Below are 23,065 nucleotides of genomic sequence, written 5' to 3'. Positions count from 1 at the left end.
TGGTAATGGAAAATTGTATTGGTGAATTGTCTCAAGATATGTCAATTGAATCAATTTTGTGATCCTATTTCTTTGAGATGTTCAAGAACTTTCCATTCACATCTGCTGCTTTAACTTTAATTACCACACCAACAAAAACAAAATGTTAATGGTGGTTTATGCACTATTATGGACCATTTAGTGTATGTCTGTCATTTGAGATGCAGTGTGGGAAATCTGTCATATGGCACCACATTTCTGTGTGAAAGCATTACTTTTCCAATGCAGGTTTTTGCAGTATTTCTGGTGTGGACAAAACATTTTTCAGAGAACAGTTTATGCAACATATGTGTAATATTTTATGATCACGATTTCACAATCCAAAAAAAGTAAAGTGGGCTTTCAAAAACAATACAGGATAAGGCCTTATCTACCTGGAGAGCTCTAACATGCTGCCAAGTCTAGCCTAGACTGGAAGTTCACCGAATATTTTCGATAGTTGTGACACTGTGTCACACAAACACACATACATACTACACCCTTCTTATTTTCTTGGTTACCCCCCCCCCCCCCCCAAAAAAAAACAAAAATAAATAAATAAAACATAATAATTTATACACATACATGGGCTTTTAAAATGTCACCAGCCATGTTCCATAACATACTCGAAGGGTTGCCATGACAGTGGCATCATGCTTGAGAGGCATATTAATCACTCGCAAGAGTGACTTTGCCTACACACTGACACAAATACAATTACTCACACACTCTGCAAAATTTCCATAGTGACTGTCTGACCATGATAGAATGCTTTTGCAAAGTGCGGACCATGTTCACTTTGGACTGAGACAAGGGTTTGAGTGATGAAAGTTAAAGCCAGACCACGTCCTTGCTAAACAGAGACAGAGCAAGAGAAGCAGAGGTGGTGGTAAGGTGCAAATGCTTCATTTTAAGAAGGTGAGAAAATAGGAAAAGTTTGTTGGGCAAATTTTAATGGAGAAGAGAAGGTTGGGTGTGGTCTCTTTTCTTGTTATTTTATAACTCCATTTTGTGACCACGGTCACTGTGGGCTGAGACAAGGAAGGGGAATTTCAGTTGAAAAGTGAAGTCAGTCTCAAGTTTCTTAACATACCAGCCTAAAGTAATTGATTTGTGCGTGGAAATAGCCATGGTATGTCTGGGAGGACCAATGTCCAAGAAGTGAAATGGTGTGGTCTGGGAGTCACTGATGGGAGGCTGTAGAAGCTGCTCTGCTTTGATGGCCCAAGAAATGCTCAGATAACCTCTCAGGAAGAGAGCATGACAGAGGTGGAACCAGAAGCATGATAGGATGGACATGGATTCTGTGAAAAAGCAGGTCTGTGAGTTGATCATTCTGAGAAAGCCTGAGATTGATGTGGCAAATCAAAGATTTGTATGGACAGCGTGGTTTTAACTGTTCCAGCAATCCAGAAATCCAGATGTAAAGGCCTGAAGAAAAACCAAATGAGGCCATCGGCAAAAGAAAACAGACAAAAGTGAAATCAGCATAACAGTAGAGGGGGTGAATGGAAAACAAGAATAACCAGCCTGTGGCAGAGCAGGAGGCATGGCAGCAGGGGGAATAAGGGAAGAAGACTGAGGAAAGATGATCGAGGAAGGGGGAGGATAACTGATGGGGAGGGCAGAACGATGAAGAAGATGAGCATAAGGAAGAGCTCTGGCAAAAGCAGCTAAGGTAAGAGCAGGAGAGGTAAGAAAATGCAGGAAGTTAAGCAGAAGAGGAGGCACAGCAGTAACACGGTCAGCAGAAGAGGCAGATGCAAGCTGAAATGACCCAGGAGCAGCAGCAGGGAGCTGCAATACAATGTTGGGAGAGGGCCTGGCAGATCTTGTCAGAGCGTACAGGGGGCTTGATATCTTCAAGGGACGGTGCTACATTGAACGTTTGGGGGGGCAGTGTGTCTGGGGTGCAGAGATCGACCATATGAAGCTAGGGAAACAGGTGAAAAACAACAGGAGAACTCTGGTTCTCTGAGAACTAGAATGAGGCACATGGAACGGCCACAACTGGGAGACAAGCCGGGAAAAGCAAAACTAGCAGGGCTGTAGTCATGGAGCAGAGTGAGGAGGATCAGGAGAGAAGACGCGCTGGCTACCTGGAAAGACCTCATCATCTGAAGCTGTAATGTTGGGAGCCATAGCAGAGGAGGGCTGGTAAACATGAATGGAGGGCCTGTGAAAATACTCAGCTTTGTCAGTTTTTGTAATGAAAGAGGAAAGAGGGTTTATAGAGCATGTGATAATAGAGGGGAAAGGTTTGTGTCTGGTGCTTCTCTTAAACTAAAAAGGTTTTTCATAACTCCATGAGAGTTGTAGGTCAGTCCTCCATTGCAGCCTATTACTGCAGTTGTGCTAGGAACAGTGAATTACATAGTTCTGTGCTGCTGTAATAGTTTAATGCACATATGAGCACATGCTCAGGTAGTCTCTATTACATTTATTATAAATCAGTAAATTATAATATGACAACAAACCTTGATTTACAAGTGAAAGGCCTTTTGAATCAAATTATAGATTCCTGAACAAAACCTTACACACCACTGATGCCCCAACACAAATGTTTAGACATATATTTACATAAAAAGTGAAAAAAAAGTATTCCAATACTTTTGTCCATGACTGTATATCACATGACAATGGTAAGCAGACAATAAAAAAACAGTATTAGGAGAAAATATTAAAGCAATTTGAGACTGTGGCAAGTAGAGAAAAATCGGATCAGTTATGACAACCTCTGTGAAAATTAATCAAGCATTTTCAACTGCTGCACGAACAATGCAAATGTAGCATGTGTATGAACTGAAAGAGAATTCAATCATTATCATAGTTACATATGATTAGCACTCACAGAATTGTGAACAGTGGAATAGAGAAAAAAAGAAATTATTAAAAAAGAAACGTGAATACAAGAGGCATGTAGACAGTAACACTATTACAAAGCCTATGCTTTAATTACTAACAGTCAAATCTTGAGATGCTGCACAATGTACATAAATAAAATCACTGAATGCACACCTGCTACTGATCTAAAGACTTTGGAGATTTGAAGGTAAAGACATAAATAATGAACCAGTTCAAATTCTTGTGAAATTATTATCTACAAACAGGGGTACAGTATGGGGTAGAAGGTGGGAAGTTAGTTATTTAATATTGTCACATTTCACATTTTAATTGAGTGTTTACATTTCACTCCTGTTTTAGCCAAAATTTAATTAATGCATGGTACGTTTCTAGCAGCTATTCATTCTAAATGAGTTGTCCCAGCAACAGGCAACAGTAGCTTCAGCCTTGTGCAGCTCTGCCTCCCCATCTCCACATCACAGCCCCACTCCCTTTTTTTATTGTTTTTTTCTAATAAAGATACACACATGGCATAATATTTGTGATGTTAAAAATACTTAACTTAGCTTATGGAGATTCTCTGGCATTGTCCCTAGCTACATATAACTAAAAATGCATTTCTTGTTTGGTAATAGAGTTTATAAATGATTATGTATTTTTGCAGTAGTTAAGGATCCCATTTGTTAATGTTTCAAGCTTAACACTGTCACCTAACACTTTAGGTTTTTGTTTATCCTCTACATAAGAGTGTATCTTGAAACAGGGTTTTTCATGCTGCCAACCTTAGTAATGAAGACCCACTTTTACACACTATATGTCCAAATGTTTGTGCACACCCCTTCTAACTAATGTGTTTAGCTACTTTAGGTTGCACCAATTCCACTACAGATGTGCATATGCACACAAATAGCTTGACAAGTCCATGTAGAGAAATATTGTCAAGAGAATAGAACACTCTGGAGCAGATAACATCAGTCTATTGGCACCGTGCCTAATGTCAGGTGTGGGTCATAAAGGTATAAAGCCCGCAACATTGAGTGCAATTGTGCACTCTGGAATTATGGTTCTCTATCCAATACTTTTGGTATGGTTTGGAGTGTTGGGAATGAGGTGGGGTGGTGATCTTCCAGGAATTGGGTATTGGGTATATAAAAGCACATTCATACAACTTGTTCAACCTGTTTATCTGGGAATCAAACCTCCAGGCTTCCATTTGTGGATTGTAAGGAGTTATCTTGTTTAAGTTAGTTGAAATATCTACCAGTATTGACTAGACATGTGTCAGTACATGTGAAAAACAACAAGTGTAATTCCAACACTAAATAATTAATAATTCAATTCTCCCACTTATCTGCAAATATTATATGGACCATTGACATATCATCCCCTAATGGAAATGTGCACCATTTGAAAGTAGAGGCATGATGTCAAATACCTCATTGTTCCACAAGACTTAGTAATGTGGTTAGCAGGTCAATAGTGAAATATGCCATGAGAACCAACTGCAACCTAAGTCAGTCAATGAAAACTGATGAAGGCAGTGTGGGTAGAGAGCAAAAAAATCAATAGCCAACAAACTCCCAGAACCACACAAAGAAAAAAAGGGGAAATGTGAAAGAGTGAAATAGAGACTGAAACATGGATAAGTGGATAGTGTCAGAGGAAAAAGAAAAGAATTAGGAGACAGGAAGAGAGAACAAGAATTTACAAAAAGGAACAGTATGAACATGGATATAGGACTACGATACTCTTTCAGGAACACAAAAGACAAGGCTGTGAGGCTATTTTTTCAGTCAGGTTGCAACTTCCACATAGAATTCCTCCGTTTAGTGTTTACCCTGCTATTTAACTCAATAATTACTTTGGTATAATATATCAGGTATAAAAGAACATAGAATTTGCAGTGTACATTGAGGCATATTCAAGGTAAAGCAATCAATCTTGGCAGTGGCATTCAATGACAAAAAACAATAACAACAGCTCTGCGACAGCCCAGCCATATTACAAGTGTCCTGACATACACTGGAGCTGTGATACAGCAAATCAGTCCTGCTCAAATGACAGTGCAGAGGCATGTCTTCTGCTTCCTTGCTTACTTCTCCCCTCCTCTGCCTCATTTTCCCTTTCTGCCCGCTACCTTTTTTCCTCTGGGCTTTGCTACATTTCACTCTACTTAACATGAAATCGTTACTGTACCCAACTCCTTGACTCTACTTTACTCTCCACAAATTCACTCAACCCAGACTAATTCAGTTAAACTCTACTAATCATAATTGAGCTCAGTCCAGTTCAACTCAGCTCAACTCCTCACCTCAGCTCTGCTTTATTCAAGCTCAACACGTGTCGCAGGCTCTGCTTACTTAGACTTGACTCTGGTGGCCTCAATTATTCAATTCAGCTCCTTTCGACTCTATGCAGCAGTATTCGGATTAAATCACCTCTATTTGACACTGTTCACCTCAGTTCAGTTCACCTGTACTCACTTGTACCCCTCAGCTCCACTCAGTTCTACTCAGCTCGCCCCCTTCACATTTGCTCCACTCAGTCTAGCTCAGTTATACTCAACTCTGCTGAACTCACTTCAACCAATTCTGCTCCACTCAGTTCAGCTCAAATCCAAGCTCCCTGTTTATCCCTCCCTTTCCTACCTCCCCACATCCTTCTGGTCATATCCCCTTTATCCCAGTCATCTCTTCCTTTACTTCCTTCCTGCATCCTTTTTCAGGTCCTCAACTGCTGGTCTTGTCTTTTTCAATCCCAGCCCCACCCCGTCCCTTCATCCCTCCCTGAAAGCAGGTCTTACCCCCTCCATCCCAGTCCCTGCCCTTTTTCATCCCTCCCTTTCGTTCCTTTCTCATCCCCTTCTCAAGCTATTGGCTGCAGGCCTGACATTCTACCATGTTACCATGGTTTCTCTCCCCTGGATCAAACCATTGTCAGGTTACAGCACTTTCTTGCTTTCACCCTGGACCCTGCCACTCCCTGTGGGCTTCATGCTGCTTGCCTCACTCCTTTACTCCAGTAGTCTGCTGCAACTGCATCTGATCTTTTCTGCTTTCTTTGTGACTCAATCACAACAGTTTCTTCTTACCTGCATGACTCAGCCACCATCCACAATTAACAGGCCATCTAACTCTTGCTGCACGATCAGCCACCTCAAGATTATTCACCTGAATCGATCACCAACACTCCAACTTACAATCATTGTTACTATAAAGTTCATCTTGCCTCCACTGACTCTTAATATTTCCATAACTTACACATTAACAAGCTCAAAGTAACTTTCCACAATCCAGTGCCAATCAGAGAAAGATGGGTTCCCCTACTGAGCCTTGTTTCTTCTCTGGTTTCTTACATTTTAGGTAGTTTTTCCTTGTATCTGTCGTCCTCGGCTTGCTCATTGGTTATGTCAAGTCTATCTCAACTCTGCACAACCTTCCACTACCCTGTCACCTCCCATTAAACCCTGTCATTTATAATTCGTGGCTCCACACATCTGAAGGGGGACTTGTCTTTCTACCACAAAGCAAAAGCCACCTTAACCTGAAATAAGTTTTTCCCCTTCAGTCACACAGTCTTCTTTCAAATCATCATAAGCTGAAGACATGATCCAATTTAGCAAAATACCTTAATGGTACTAAATAAAAAAAAAACATTTTGCTATTGAAAGCTTAAGTCTGCACTACTTTGTTATTCTGTTATTCTGCTATTCTGTTATTCTAAGCTGTGGGACAAAAAAAGGAATACAGAATGTTTCTCCTCACTCAGGTGTATAGATATACTTTATATGCTTGTGTCTCCTCCAATGATAACATGGTCAGAAGAAAATGGTCACTAAAGCTCTGGGGTTAAAACTCTGAGGAGACAATTAATGAAGACTAGAGCTGTACTGTAGAGCTCTAAACCTTGCGGAGGCATGAAGATTTGACAGTTAAACTTCTCCTGCTCTCTCCCACACAAAATATCCTACTAATATCCTACTATAATACTCATTGGTCCAATTAGCTGACACTCTCTCTGGGTAAAAGTACCAACAGTGCCAAATGTAACAATACTTCACTTAATCAAGTTTAACAGGTATTTATGCTTTTTTATGTTGTGAAAAACATACACTGCACACCGCTGTGCCCAGAAAAATATTTCACTAATTCAGATGGTAAACATCCCATTGTGGGGACTTAAAAACTCCAAACACTTTTTATAGCCAAGTATATTAAATAAAAATTAAAGTAGATACATTTTAGTATGCAGTACATTCACAATATTAAACCCATCCAATGCTGTAAACATGCACACTCATTCACACTCACAGTAGTCATAAGGACAGTGAGAACACACATGCGAAGCAGTGGGCAGCCACTTCAGCAACCAGGGCACAATTGGAAGTTAGGTGGCTTGTCTAAGGGCAACTCAGGCTCATCTTATATCCTGAATTATACAGCTGCCTTTATAACCCATCTCTTTTACACTGCAACATGAAACTTTAGGCAAATACAAACAAATCCACACATTTGTGTGCACAGTACACATTTGTGTGTCTGAATCCTATTAAGTCATTTGATTAGCCAAAAGAACAAAATAAATAAGGACAGTCAGCTCAAATCTCACATCAGCATAAACACAATAAATGATATATACACAACCATGTCTAATGAGAACTATTGAGTAAATAAGGAAAACAGCATGATGTACCTTTGTTTCTGCCTACAGAGATATTGGAGTAGGGTTCCACAAACAGAGTAAGTGAAGGATAGATCAGCCAATGGTAAAGGACAGTTAGACAGACAGTGACAGAGAGACAGAGAGAAAAACTGTTGAGTGAAAGCAGATATTGTGGAAACAAGTTGATTGCATGTACATGCATTCTAATACAATGCATGTATGACTGTGGATCTAGAAACAATTTTATTAAGACCCCTAATTATTTAAACATTGCTACACTTCAAAGTTGTATATTTTCTAATAAGGACCAGTAATGTGTAGGACCATAACTACTTGTAAACCTGGGTTTGTTAACCATATGCATTTTGATAATTAGAAAAACAACACACAGTCACGCCATGGGTTTCATGTCAAAATGCAAAATGAAAATATACTAACAGAGCACTTACTCTTATACATTCATGTAATTATCTAATCAGCCATTTGTATGACAGTACAAATGTCGATATAGGACAGCAACTTCAGGTAATGTTCACATGAACCATCAGAATGGGGGAAATAAATGATCTCAGATTTTGAGCATAGCATGGTTTCAGATTAGCTGGTTTGAATAAGTCTATAACTGCTGATAACAACAGTCTCTAGTATACTCAGAAAAATCTAGATCATGACATAGGTCTTTGGAGAAAGGCCAGACTGGTTCAAACTGACAGAAAGGTTGCAATAACTCAGACAACTACTCTGTCCAATTGTGATGAGCAGAAAAGCATCTCAGAATGCACTTCACATTAAACCGGATGTGAATTCACTACAAAATTTGGAAAGGAGTACAAAGGAAGAATCACAGCATGAAAGTGCAGCTGAAAACAGATATTTGTGTGATGCAATCATGTCAACATGGACCAAAACCTAAAAAGAATATCTCCAACATTTTGTGAAATCCACACCACAAAAAATAAGGCATTTGAGAGCAAAAGGAGATCCTACCCAGTTTTAGTGTTTTGCACCTAATAAAGTGTACAGTAAGTGTAAATTAATTTTATATACTATATTATGCTTTATATAAGTATGCAGGAGCATCCTGTCTTATCCATGCAGTGCAGGTGTGGTAGCAGGTTGACAATCTAAACAAGCAGGAGCACAGTGGGCCGCAGTTGTTTAATCAGTTGGTCTTCAAACAGATTATTTGTACTCCTTCGTGTTGGAATGACAACCTGCAGCCACACCAGCCATTTGACTATACTATGATTAATCTGTAGTTCCACTAAATATCATATTTTTAATCAAATTTCTTTTTTTTCATTATTCTTTTTTGTGTCCCTTTTCAGGCATAAAAATTTAACTGAGAAGTTCTAGTAAAATAAGCAAACCGCTTGAGAAAGCACCAAATAGATCACCTAGTTAGTCTTATGTGAATAAATACAACAGGCTGGCTACAACTGGGAGACTGGGAGAAAATCTAAAAAAAACAATTCTAAAAAAAAAATCTAATGCAAAATGCCTTTGAAGCTTTCCAATGTTAAACTTAAAAATATCTTCATCTGCATTTTATCATCGGGCAAGTACAGGGACAATAATTTTAGAAACAATGCCTGCAAATTTGTCTCTAAAGAAATTACAGGTGTGATGCATAACTTAAAAATACTACAACAAATAGAAAACACTCTTTATCTGTTAGTTATTAAAGAATCTGTTTCTGAGTATTACTTTGAAGCATGTACTGACATTATATAAACCGGGTATAGGTGTAGTCTCCAAACTACTCAAACATCATTTAATTTAAATTTATGCTTTAATCTGGTATGATGGAAAGCAAAGTTACCTTAGAGTTGCTTTCCTTTTGCTTTTTGTTTTTCAAAGAATATGGTTAAGAACAACTGCAACAAATGTCTGATGCTAGTCAAGAATTGAAAACTGCATTTAAACACCATCACATTAAGACACTTACATAAATATGATACAATATAAATATGATAAAATTCTTCACAATCACATAGCTTTTACTTACTCGTCTCCATGTCATACATACCACCACATTGCCACTAAAGTGACCTGTGAAAGGTTTATGTTAAAGTTATCATAGATGGCAGCATTTGCTGTGATGTACAACTCAGCATAAACAGCAAAAACACCTAAATCCTTATACTGGCAATATTGTGCTATAACTGAGCAAACATTTCAGTCACTCTTAATGCCCTCCATTGCAAACACAAATGCTCAATTGTTACAGCCAGAGTGATTTTTTGCTAGTAGAGGTCCAATAAAAAAAGAATAATGCTCCAGATAATCACATACCCAATTGTATGATGTGGATGAGGATTGTACACTTCTCTACCCATGTGAATTTAACTATATGTCAGCCCCTCGGTATCGCGCCCTCATCCGGGGAGATGCCGAGCCACCACCCACAGGCTCACAGAAGGACTTTTGTTTTGTGTTTCCGTTCCTCATGATTCTAAGACTCGGTTTCTGGTTCATTTGCGTTCATGTATGTATCGGTTCAGTGTTTTGTTTATGTTCAGGTTTTTGGTTCAGGGTTATCATGTCTTGTTTAGTTCATGCATTTCACTTAAGGCTGGGGGTACTTAAGGGGCCTAGACGCTCTGTTGGACGCCGAGAATTATATAGTATATGGATTATATGGATCTAGGGTTAAGTAACCTTGAGGTAGCCCGAGCTGACCACATAGTGATTAGGCCAGCTTCCGCTCGACTCCGTGGTTCACGAGCAGGCAACCTGGAGGTTCGAGTATTCAGCGAGGTTCGCTCGCCTTCCATGGATTTCCATGACTCCCGCTCCAGCCAGGCAACCCTCTGCCACGCAGCAGTTCCAGGTTGAGTTGGCCTAGCCGCTCTTGTCTAGTAGCTGGTTCCCCAACTTAACCCCCGGTCTCAGGTCTGTTTGTTTTCACCCTCTTGTTTGCCATGTTCTGGTTATGTTGATCACGTTTATGCCCTGTAGTTGCTGCATGTTTGTCTCACTTGCCCGCTTTTGTTTTGTTTAATAAATTACTTGCATTGAGTCCATCTCTGTGAGTGTTCATCCCTCTGTGTCTGGCCTAACCTGCCATGACACTATAAACATTTTCGTTATTAAGCATAATACCCAAGTACAATCTGTGAATACCTGGGTCATGATGTAAATTTATGTAATGGTTAAGAAGATACATTTTGATAGGTGCATGTAACCATGTGTGTGATTAGCTACTGTAAATATATAGTTTCTTTGGATCAACAATAGTGAATTTAAAATCTGTGATGCCAAAACCTTATATTTTGACAAATTAGTCATACAACCTATTTCAATGCCATTTCTTCAGTGTACTCTTGTAGTGTAGTTCTTCAGAGATGTAAAACGCATAACAGTAGTTCAACTGGAGCATGAAAGTGATCTGAGTAATTTAAAAAGTGTGACTTGAAAATAGTGGTTTAATGGCACTGCACCAGCCTGTCAGACACAGGAAAACAAACTTTCTTTTGTACATTACCTAGGATTATCCCTAAACAGCAACATTGTTTCCAACAAAATAGCATATGGTCATATAAAGTCACATGATGTTCGGTGCAGGCATGTATGCTTAACAAACAGCAAACACAATGAACGGTATATCAGAGAAGATATAGAAACATCATACCTTGTTGAGACTTCACCATGTGTGCGAAACCTTGTAGGAGTGGAAGGGTAAGAGCAAAGTAAACAGAGAGAAAGCTTAAAAACACCAATACCAATATTGCTTAGGTATTGTGACTATTCATGGTTCACCCCAAGGTAAATCATGGTTAGCAAGTTGAAGCTTTTCAGGATGCTATAAAAAGCTTCTCATAAAGAAAATGTAAATTTTATAGTGAGTATGCTATAAAATTCCATAAAGTACATAAGCTTACTGGCTATTTAGTGAGTGTGAAAAGTACTACCATCATTAATTGTGTGAAAACTTACCAGGATTTTGTTTGGCTGCTGTTCAGAAAAAAACAGACATGAAAAGAAGACAGAAACATTTGCAATGTTAGGCACACTCTCTTCGGCTTTGCATGGGAGTTATCATGCAAAAGTTGTCAACATATATTATTAAGGCATTTGTCATGCAAGGCACAAGGGAAGTCCCTCTGCATGCCTGTTTAAAAAGCCTTCGAAAGAATCCAACAGCATCTGTCCCTTTCTTTCAGGGATTCAGATTGGCACTTTCAAATCACTCCCACCCTATTATACTAAGGATATGAGCTATGATGAACTGTCTATGTCTGATGTCCAGAATACTGCAGCACAGCTCACATACAAAGCATGAAGGCATAAATCCAAGCAGGTTATTTAACCAGCTGTCCATTGTGGACTGTGCAGATTTATGAGGTTGTGAGGTTTGCGTATCTCTGGATATTTTCATGACCCATGAAAATTATTTCCACTGCTGACTCACTGTGCATGTGTGAGTACATGCCAATACAGACCAGCTTTTTTGCAGGAGTGTTTTGTAGCAGATCCCCCTGAATACCCACTGATCAGGCTGACTGCACATTGATTACCAGAGGAACATGAGTAAAGTGTGTATTCATAGTTCACATAGTTCACTGGACTACATGTATAATATTAGTATTAGTTACAGTATGTTTTTTTCTTCAGCTACTGATGATTAATTATTCCATGCACCAGCAAGGCTGCACTGTAATCATCTGCTAAAATGTCTATCTCTTAGTTTGACCTTTCTAGATCTGGAGTCCCCTATTAAATGGCCTCCACTGACTACCCAACTAATGTATTTTTTTAACTAAAGAGAAATATAACAGATCTCAGCACTGTATTAATGAAAGATCACTGATATCTGAATCCCCCCTTTGGAGAGAACCGAAGATCAGCATGAGCACAAAAGCACAAAGAGGAAAGCATGGGTTCTCTTACTCTAAAAGACAGTAAAAGAAGAGAGGAGAGCATTAAAAAAAAACAATAATGTGTTCTTAGACTTTTCTAATGGGAATTTTATTCAGCTGAGAATGAGGTGAGATCAGTCTAAACAAAAAGAGGCCACCCTGATGAAGTGAGAAAACCCAAAGGTTGTTTCTCAGAAACTGAAAAGGATCCTTAAGCCTTAAGACTGTGTGTATGCAAATAGACAATATTAGGAGATTTTAATTAGAATATTTCTTTTTTCTGAGTAGAAACACACAATGAGACATATTTTATATTAGAGACATATAGAGACATATATTATTAGGTGCTTTAAAAAACAGACTCATTTAAAGATAAATATAAAAATGTTGAAATATAACCCTTTAAAACATTTATCTCTAGTCCATGTGAATATAAATATAAATTTATTGGCAGTAATAGATATGTACATGAAAATATGAAAGACAGAGTTAGCCTTAGTCTACAAAATGGTGGCTGCCTTTCATAACAGTACACATGCTACATATTGTTATGAAAAAAAAACAGAGTTTATAAAGAGAGAAGAAGGACAATATGGAGGGAGAGGGGGAGAGAGAGTTTTCACATGAAGATTGAGATTGTTCATGTGACTGCAGGCAGAACGATCCTATCCCCTCACAACAGCTTTAATCTTCTGCTCTATTTTCAGCTTTTGGACTAAAATTCATTTCCCAATGTGAGGTCAACACAAATGCCCACTCTGCCTGAATCATGCTGGAATCAAGTCTTTTTTCCCTTTTTTTTACTGACCTACTTTTATAGTAAGATTATTGTAACTGACATTTGTCCATGTATATTTATTAATACCCTCAGCTAAGTCTTCAGGCACAATTTTTACATTGTATTTAATAGTTTATTAGTTTAGAGACCATAAACAAAATGCTAGTTACAATTGACAAAATCTTATGATATAGTTATTTCTTACCATGAAATTAATTCTGCATGTCTTTGTATAGCATGGTGGGTATGTTTTTGTGTTGGCAGCTTTTAATGCACAAGTGAGTATGTGTCCAATTTAATTAAGGATGACCAAAATCACCAAAGTGACCAAATTCAGTGCATACTGCACTTAAGTATCAGCCCACCAGAATAAACAAGTGTTTTATGACCAGATGTTTCTTGTTTTAGTCTGCCTATGCTTTGCTGGCAGCATTGCTGGTGCTCCAGTTGTGCTAGAGTTAATAAGCTTTTTGTGGAGCATTCTTGTGCCATCTGCATGCTCTGAGGGGTTGTAGGGGCCTGTTGCTGTCGAGATGCCCATCTCCTTACCAACACTTGTAGATCAAACTGCTTGCCAACACTGTTCATTAACAACTTCTTTGTTAGTGATTAGGCCAGATACAGATTATATGCTGTACACATACCAATATTAATGCTAATCCAAATTTTAAAAGTACTAAACCTTATTCAGAAAATGATTTAATTTAAACATATTAACCAAAAAAATAAACGCACCAAGAAGGAGTTGTTGGTATTGAATGAAACTATCTACTTACGAATGTAATAATGATACATGTAAGTTATTACAATTTTAGAGCTGAAGGACAGGTTGTGTATGGCATTCTGCATCACTTTTGCCCACAGATGTTTGCATATAGGCCTGTAAATCCTGCTCACTCATAGGTTGCTGAAGCTGGCATCCTAGCTGGCACCATAAATGCTTAATTAATCTGATGACCAGGCAGGCCGAGGAAGTGTTGCAATCTGGCAGACAACTTCCTGGGAAACCCTTGTGGTGGGTGGGCGAGCATTATCCTGCTGAAAAATACCAGTTAGAAGCCCTGCCATAGGAAGCAACACATGTGTCCGCAGGATGTCGTGTACATTCTGCTGAGCTGATTGTATCACTACTAGGAGTGACCGACTGCTGTATGCAATGGCTCCCCAGATCATCACATCAACAGTTGGGGCAGTGTGTCGCTCCACAGCAAAGGCAGAATTAATGCGCTCACCATGAGGCCTCCACACTCAAATCTGACTGCTGACGGAAAGAACCTGGATTCACCGCTACAGACGACATGGTTCTAGTCCATAGAAGTTCAGGGGTGTGTAATGAAGGTGCCACATGTGTCTGGATAGTGGACAAAGAAACATTGGGAGCTGCTGGTGCTTGTTGGAGGATCAAATAATCCCCTCCACAGGTGAAGACTGTTTGCCGTGTGTGCATGCCCTTGCATAACCATTACTCACAACCTTTTAACTGCTTGGTCAGAACGGCCTATATGGCGGGCAATTTGTTGAAAGAGTATCCTGCTTCTCTCTGTCTAATGATGCACACCCCCTTGAACTCTATCAGCTGCGAAGAAATGTCTCTGAGTGCATCATAGAGGCACGTCTAGTAATCAATGATTTATTATCAAGAGGTAGCCATAAAAAGATACCCAAAAGTAGCATCTAAGGGCATTTTTATTGGGCAGTGGAGGAAGCATTTTTACGCCCTCTTTTGGCAAGACACAGTGTTTAATCGGACCACAACTGTAATTATTTACATATCTGCCAGAGACATGGCATGCCGAGGTGTGCAGCAACAACATTTCTATCTAGATTTTTTGTCAATGAGTGTACAAAAATAACTCCTGCCTTGCGCCCAAAGATATCAGGTAGGCTCCACCCATGGCAAACCTGACCGGGAAGAAGTGGATATGAATTTACAAATTCAGTGTTTAGTGTTCAATGCTTCTTCAGTTTTACACTGGAGTCACTGTAACAAATGAAAACAAGCAACAATCTGTTCCTCAAAATCCTCAAAAAAAAGAACAGATTCTTAATAGTCGGGCATTCCTTAATAGACGGGCATTCTAATCATATACTTATTTTAAATGATACAGTTAGCAATGTGATCTCATTCTTAAACAAATTATTTAATAACAAAGCAGAGATAGCAGGTAGATTCAGCTGCAGAGCATGCCTTGTAAGTAACTGGGTGCAAGTGAGAAAAGACCGGGTTAAGTGCAAGCTACAGACATCAGATAAAGTCTACAATAAATAAATATGTAAAATTGTAAATGTGACCACAGTCAAAAATATAATGCAGTCAAAATTGTAACCAGCTGCAACAGATTTTAGCTAGTGACTTGTTAGACTGCTAGATGTTACTTTGCAGTCATATACACTTCACACATGTGCAACTGATAAAATTTATTAAGACTAAGTTAAATGTTTTAATGTTTTAACATGTCCTATTTTAGTTTACTTCATATTATGTTCAATTTAATTATATTTATGGCTACATTTATTACAAAATCAGTCTTGTTATCTGTTCTTCCTATTTTCAATCTAGCATTGTCTGCTGTTATTAGGCCATTGCCAAGATATTGGTTCCTACTCTGTATTTTTTTTTAATGGGAAAAGGCATTAAACATTGCAAAAAACAATATAACAGACAACGAGGCCCATCCATTAATCTGTGCCACTAGTGCCTGATGAGCCACAGAGAAGCCATGGTGTCAACTGAGTGAATAGTTAATGTGAATAGGATTTTTGTATAGGCACTAGATATTTTATGTAAAGACAATAATAGTTGGTGGAAAACCACATGTTATAATATCATAACTACACAAGGAGTAGAAAGTTGCATCATAACTGACCATAAAACATCTTTAAGTACTTTCAATGTGCATTCAGCAGATAACGAGTGAGTCATAAAGCAAGATGAGTCAGAAGTGAGAATAATTCAAGTAAAATCTGAACCCTTAAACCCACCCACCTGAAACAAGAAATGTCAAGAAGTAGAATGATAAGATTGATAAAGTAGTATAGTGGCCATGATAAACAAAATATACTCATTAAAATGATCATGTACCTTCCATGGTGTATTACATATGCAGGATCTAGATATGTGGTGGAAAAAAGTGTGATTTCACTTGTAACATTGACCATTAACATTTCACCTGAACAAAAGCAAAATGCACTTTACTCAAAACAACAAAAAAACAATAATGAAAAAACACAATGTTGTAAAAAGTATCTTTAGAAGAAGATTGTTTATGATTTTACAAAGATTATTACTAATTGCAATGCATTGTGATGAAGAGACATGTTAAACTAAATGAAATACTTTTATGGGCTGTTCCTCATGTTGCTAGCCAGATACAGCCGTTTCTTTGATGGTTTAACAAAGTGTATTATTCTAATCTTGCTGCTAAAATAATTATTAATATATATTTGATGCACAGGCTCTACATTCACTAATCAATTAAAAAATGGAAAAAATTGGTGGAAGGTGGAATGGCTTAAGGTTTAATTTGTTTAACATATTGTGAGGTGGCATATGGTTGACTTTTAACATTTAATTAAATAACCATTGCTGAAGTTAATGTTATGCATATACTGAATATACTCATGATATTGAAAAGGAAATCCTTAATTAAATAATCAGTAAAAGAACTATGTGTTTATAAGAACAAATATTTACTTACCTTCATTACAATAACGACCTACATATCCAGTTTTGGAGCAGTCGCAGTATGACTCTCCATCTGCCAAAATACAGCTGCCTCCGTTTTCACAGGGGTTCTCTGTACACGTACCCTCCATCTCCAGCTGAACCTTTTGGCTCCCCAAGCGCGTAGGTACTTGGCTGCCATAACCCAGGTCAGTAATAATCCCTTTAAAAGGAGTCATCTCCTTGACTGCTGGCAGCGTTAGTGCAGACATCCGGATGTCTTGAGGAACTCCTCCGAGGTAAAGGTCACTCACAATCTTCATGTACTGCCTCTGTGGTCGCACTTCATCCGCATTTGAGTCTCCATCCAGTGTCAGTACTGTTCGCAGGTTGTGCCTGCTTATAGTGGCAAAGTGCCAGTGGCTGTCGTTGACCATCTTATCTGAGATTATCGTAGTTTCTGCACAATCCACACTAAAACGAAGCTTTATTTTCCCTTTTGCAATAGTTAACAGCAAGAAGTCACAGTATCCTCCATCATCAAAGTAGAGTATTAAAGCATCAGATACAGATGTTTTAAACTGAAAAGTGAGGTCACTTCTGGTGCTGGCATCCCAACGGATATAGCGAGCCCACTGTCCCTCAGAGCCTGTGAACTCCAGACACAGGCCAATGCCCAGGAGTGTACTGAGCAGGAAAAATGCATTAACTGGTTGGCAAAGGGAAGGCATGGTAAAGATTTATTTTTTACAGTTCTTCAGGCTAGAAATACAATCTACCTTGATGTAATGTCAAAATCCTTTATTGATTTTCTCTTAAGATGACAAGGTGATCATTGGGGAGTCAAGATATCCTTGAAAGGCAAGATGACTAAACAGATATCGGAGAACATCTCAAATTTAGATTAATTCCAAAATTACTGTTTGACAGTCTCAAAAAAGAGCAATTCAGCTTGCTCTGTAGATGTTAGAGAAGCTTGTCTGGTGACAGCTGTTTCAATCGACTTCCAGGTTTAGAACATAGATCCTCCATGTTTGATTTGACTCTGTAGTACTGCCACATAGCAAAAGACAGCATTAGGTATCGTCAAACCTGCCAAGATAAAAAAAAACAAAAAAAAAAACATGATTTGTACAAAATAACCAATAACAATAACCAGTAACAGTCAAAAACATTTTAACCTGTGACCTCACTGACCCTGAAATAGGTCAGCACACCATAATGTAATTTGCCTCATTTTTTTATATATCAATTTCACCAAATTATTGTAGTCTCTAAACTCTATTAGCGTCTGTTTTCTGATTTTACACAGATGCGACTGAAACTGGAGAAATACAATGTCTAAAAACAACTTTGCAAATACTGTTTATACAAGACACACACATATATATATATATATATATATATATATCAAAAAAGTTATTTTTCTTTTTTTTTTTTTTGTAAAAATAGAGTGTACCCCCTGCAGAAACTGCAAGTGTGATTGCAGCTCAGCAGTGTTCCTGTGATATAGGTCTTGGTTGCTAAAGTGTTGCTAGGTCAATATAGAGCTGTATTCATTAGCATTTGGCTAAGATATTTTGTAGCTCAAAAATTTTTAAAGTTTAAAGAGAAACTAAGGCAGGTTCACACTTGCCAGGTTTACACTGGCTTAAGCTGGTTTGAGCCGGTTCTTCGCTCTAACTGTGCTAATGTTAAGCCTCCCTTTCTCTCTTTCCCTTTCAACATAACTGTATTACTAGAGTCTGTCTGTCTTGTCTGCCTGTCAATCCTTCTACAACTCTGCATGTCTTTCTGTCTACGACCTTCTGTCTGTCTGTCTTTCCCTCTGCAGCACTCTGCCTGCCTGTCTGTGCCTCTATGACTCTCTGTCAGTCTCTACACCACAACATGGTCCACACTACACACGCAATGCACACTTCATCAAGGATACAACACACACACCCAGCACACTCCACACAACAGACACAAAACACATTAAGCCTTCCACACCACACACAATGTACACTAAAGAACATACACATTGCACACCACACACCATAAACACAACACCACAACACACACACACTACCTGACACTGCACACTCCACAACACCTTAGCAACCACATAGAATACCATAGCAACTACCTAGCAGCCACTACTTAGCAACCACATGGGATACCATAGAAACAACCTAGTGACATTATAGCAACCACCTAGCACCCAGTCAGCAACATCTTACCAACCACCTGGGATACTGTAGCAACAGTCTAGCAACAACATAGCAACCACCTGGGGTGTCCTAAAAGTCCCACTAACTAACTCTAATGTAACCACCTTGGATAATAGCAACGGCATAGCGGCCACTTTGGATACTCATACACATCACACACTATGTAAGATAAGCCAACTTAAATTTCCTACTTACTAGGAACTTACTAGTCTATATTAAATTTCTTTCTAATTTCTTACGTTCTTTTATTATTTTTTTCTTGATTTCCCTTTTTTGTTTTTGCTTTGCAATCACTGGTATTTTCTTCAGGAAAGGCATATCAGGTTCTCACTTAGATCATAATTGTGATTTGAACAGTTTCACAGGACGTAATGAGGCATAGAGAGAAGATAAACATGTGTATAATTCCATTCCTCTATGCCCTGGCTGTTGCTTTGGAATGGTTCTCTGGTAGACAGTGCTCTCCCCAATCATAGAAGTTCCACAACAATGGAATACAATACCCCCTTAACCACCTGCCCTGAATAGTTAATCTTTCACTGGCAGGGAGCTATTGAGTTCAGATAAATGATACCAGCAGTGATGCATGCTGTGTCTCCTCTAACAACACTAGGTCTTCAGTGTGACAGTGGCCAGTCAGCACTCCAAGGGATTTAAGAAAAGCAAATTAAAAAGTCAGAGCAAGAGCAGAATAAAAAAACTATGCTGATGATAGGATACATGCAACACATACGCCATGCAAACAGAATAGTTAAGCAGTGAGACTGTTTTAGCTAAATATCATGTGGCAGCTCCTTTCTACTGAGAGAATATCTATCTGAAACTAGACACTCATGCACAACATGACAACCGCCATCCTGCAACAGTCTCCCTACAATCCCTGGATGGCTTACTTAGAATCATAATGCCAAGCTATCTAATTTCACATCATGTTTGTCAAATGAAATGAACAGAGATGAGCAGCATAACTGCTAAAAGGATCTGAATTTACACAAATTAGGCACTGTGTACCACCAATTTCATGAGCATTTCATATATTTTAAATAAGGCAGTTGTCCATTACATTTTGTCAAAATGACATGATGCATGGACCAATGGAACAATTGACACCTCCTTAAATGTTTAATTACTGTCTGCAAATGTGTGCACACTGCTTCTGTATTTATTCGTACATGGGCAGATTGGCTCCCTTTTTAGACCGTGCTTAAATTTCATGGCACAAATGAAATGCATGATTTAGATATTTATAGAGTAAATATGTGAAATGTATTACCCTCAAATAAATTTCACCTCTAACCTGAAGTAAACCTGTTTAACCAGAAGGTAGTATACTGTAAATCTAAATCAACATACATACACATGTCAGAAAACACTGTTTCTGCGCGAGGTGGAATAACAATGTGGCTACATGTAACGATGTGGCTATTCTCTTCTCCTGGAAGGACATCAAGTGATCTAATACAGCGCTAGTGGCGATACATAGGCTTCTTGGTAACTCGAGTGCAGTGACTGGGTCCCTTGGACGCTATATGGGTTTGGTTTGACCGCAATGACACCAGGAAATGTACTGCTATTCAGTTAAAACCGAAATATGTCGAAATATAAGTTTTTGTTAACTACGTCAAACCAAGACATGGTTTCTCCTCGTAACGTTGAGGGGAAACTTGTGCGGAATGTCTATTACGTGACGCCGTCCTTCATTACAAATGCAGGTTAATGTCCCAGGGATTACGAGGAGAGGGTGAAAATAAATAAATAAATAAATAAATTCAGGTATAAAGCGATCTCGGTAAAATGATGCTAAAATATGAATGACCTGCATTAAGCATGTAACATGAAAATTAAAGTACGATAATTTCACCACATACAGGCTATCCACTGGTACTAGCACAACATGTCAAATCTAACTCTTATGCGTTATGGTTTTACCTTTCGGTGGTTAAATGCCTCTTCAGTCGTATGCGTTATCATAAAACGTATTATATCTCCGCTTTTTGTTGAAATCTGTCAGTGATGTGTGAAGGTTAATTCCAATGATGCAGGTCGCACGGTGTCCGCGCGCTTCAGCATCTCCAAGCTCACGTCTGACCGCTACAACCAGCCTTTCACTCTCGAGCGCCACCGCTCCGCCCACTGCACGGGCTCAAACATGCCACTTAAAGGCACAGACGGGCAAACACTATGTGTTTACATTCGGGGATCCAATGTTTGTGCCGTCGTTGAGGCATATTCTCGTGTCAGCAGCAGCGTTCGAGGCCGTTTGGTTTCTGCAATGATTTGGGCTACGTTGCGTTTAACAGTCTGAAAAACTGACGGGGTAATAACAGAAAGGACCTGCAGACTATATTTAAGTATTTTTCAGTGGTAGCAATTTACTAGGCTTGTCATTTTTATTTCTTTATATACTCTGCTAAAAAATACTGAGCTGGTATGGTCATGCTGGCCAACCAGCTTTGTCAAGCTTGGTTATACTGGTTGACTAGCTTGGTCAGATTGATTGCTTGTAGACCAGCTACAACATCAAACTTAAACAAAAACATACCCTATAGTGGTCAAGTGCTTAGCTGATAGAGCTGGTTAACCAGCTAGCGTACCAGTATAGGGTATGTTTTCATCTGGATGACTAGCTTTTCAAACCAACTTGACCATCAAAAGACAAGCTTAGACAATTCCAAACCATCTACCAGCAAAAACTGTTCTTGAGCTTCAGTTTTAGTGAATGCAGGGTAGTTGTGGTAGGGGGAACTGAGCTCTCATGAGAGGGAAACTTGCTGTGAGCCATCCATAATTCTGATTTCCAATGAGGCATTTTTACAGGCAAAAAATCCCCCAAACATTAATAATAATAATAATAATAATAATAATAATATGTATTAATTAATTAATTAAATTATTAATCGGAGATCACAGTTCTTGAGAATATTTGACCATGTTATGGCTGATTGGTGTAGATATACATACATGTACATATACATAAATTTTACTCATTGCTATAATTAACATAACAGAACATATTATAGAGAATGGAGGTGCAAGTCATTTAGAAGTAGTACAATACTATAGTATTCATTTAGGTCGAGAAGTCCAGAATGGAGAGCTAGCTGTGTGTGTGTGTGTGTGTGTGTGTGTGTGTGTGTGTGTGTGTGTGTGTGCATATTGTTGAGCCAGCAGACCTCAGAGCAGCAGGCATTACATTGCCATTTTGCTGCTCATTCTGTGGTGCATGCTCAATGTATCTGAATGATGATCCGGTTTCCTGAGTGTAAGCTGAGATAAGGGAAGGACAGTAGACCTGAAAGCAGCGCTACCAATCTGCCATGAACAATACCTTTATAACAGCAGGCACCTTTACTTCAACAGGATGATCCTTCCACTTCATGCTGCAATATGTCTGAACACATTCACCATAACAAAGGCAGCCTATTTTATTCACTCTTGCCTTATTGCAACCTCATTCCAGCTCCAACTACTGATGCTTAATCAAGTGCTTAGTGAGATCAGTGAGTCTGATGCTCTCACAAGGTCATCAAAAACAACTCAATTTCAGTAAAAAGAAATCAAAAGCACCAGCTAGAACATGCCTAGTGTCATCATAATATTAAACCACCGCAAACACTATTTCTAATAGTCTTGTGGATATTCATCCATTAGTGTTGAAATGATCTTTGCACTACAATTCTTTCAAGAAATGAGAACAAGCTTGCTAATTACATCAGTGTCTCACAAATACGTTTCACATTTCCTTCGACCTAGTTGCTGCTAAAAATTAAAAAAGTAGTGGGACCGAAAATAGGCATGGGAAAAACTGCAAAGCTGCTACCCTCCCATTAAACAAACTGCAATACAGCCAAAAAAATAAGAAAAGGTTCATTCATTGTTCATATTGAGTCAACTGATCAATACTGGTTAGTCAAGATTGCTCAATACTGAGTAAAAAAAAAAAACTATTATTATCTAAAGTAAGTGAAGTGAAGGGGCATTTATTTTGGTAAAATAGAGGCAACTTTCCACTTTGCACCGACTT

At 38.7% G+C, this 23,065-nt stretch overlaps 1 protein-coding gene across 8 annotated transcripts in view; it reads right to left on the bottom strand.

Moving 5' to 3' along the window:
• The window catches only part of nrxn3b (neurexin 3b), a 129,693-nt gene extending 108,585 nt beyond the window's left edge, over positions 1 to 21,108 (bottom strand). For all 8 annotated transcript variants that reach the window (XR_011979710.1, XM_072679688.1, XM_072679725.1 and 5 more), the window contains exons 1-4: positions 20,971 to 21,108; positions 16,863 to 17,920; positions 11,464 to 11,481; positions 11,159 to 11,188 (exon numbers count right to left, since the gene is read on the bottom strand). Coding sequence is in view for 7 of the 8 variants with exons in the window: in XM_072679688.1 (XP_072535789.1) it covers positions 11,159 to 11,188; positions 11,464 to 11,481; positions 16,863 to 17,559 (745 nt within the window). In the remaining variant the exon portion in view is untranslated. The remainder of the gene's footprint in view (positions 1 to 11,158; positions 11,189 to 11,463; positions 11,482 to 16,862; positions 17,921 to 20,970) is intronic.
• Positions 21,109 to 23,065: the final 1,957 nt, after the last annotated feature.

Source organism: Salminus brasiliensis, chromosome 1 (genome assembly GCF_030463535.1).
Source record: "Salminus brasiliensis chromosome 1, fSalBra1.hap2, whole genome shotgun sequence".
NCBI classification, from domain to species: domain Eukaryota; kingdom Metazoa; phylum Chordata; class Actinopteri; order Characiformes; family Bryconidae; genus Salminus; species Salminus brasiliensis.
Note: the sequence above shows the minus strand (reverse complement) of the source record. Positions and strands in the feature narration are given on the sequence as shown.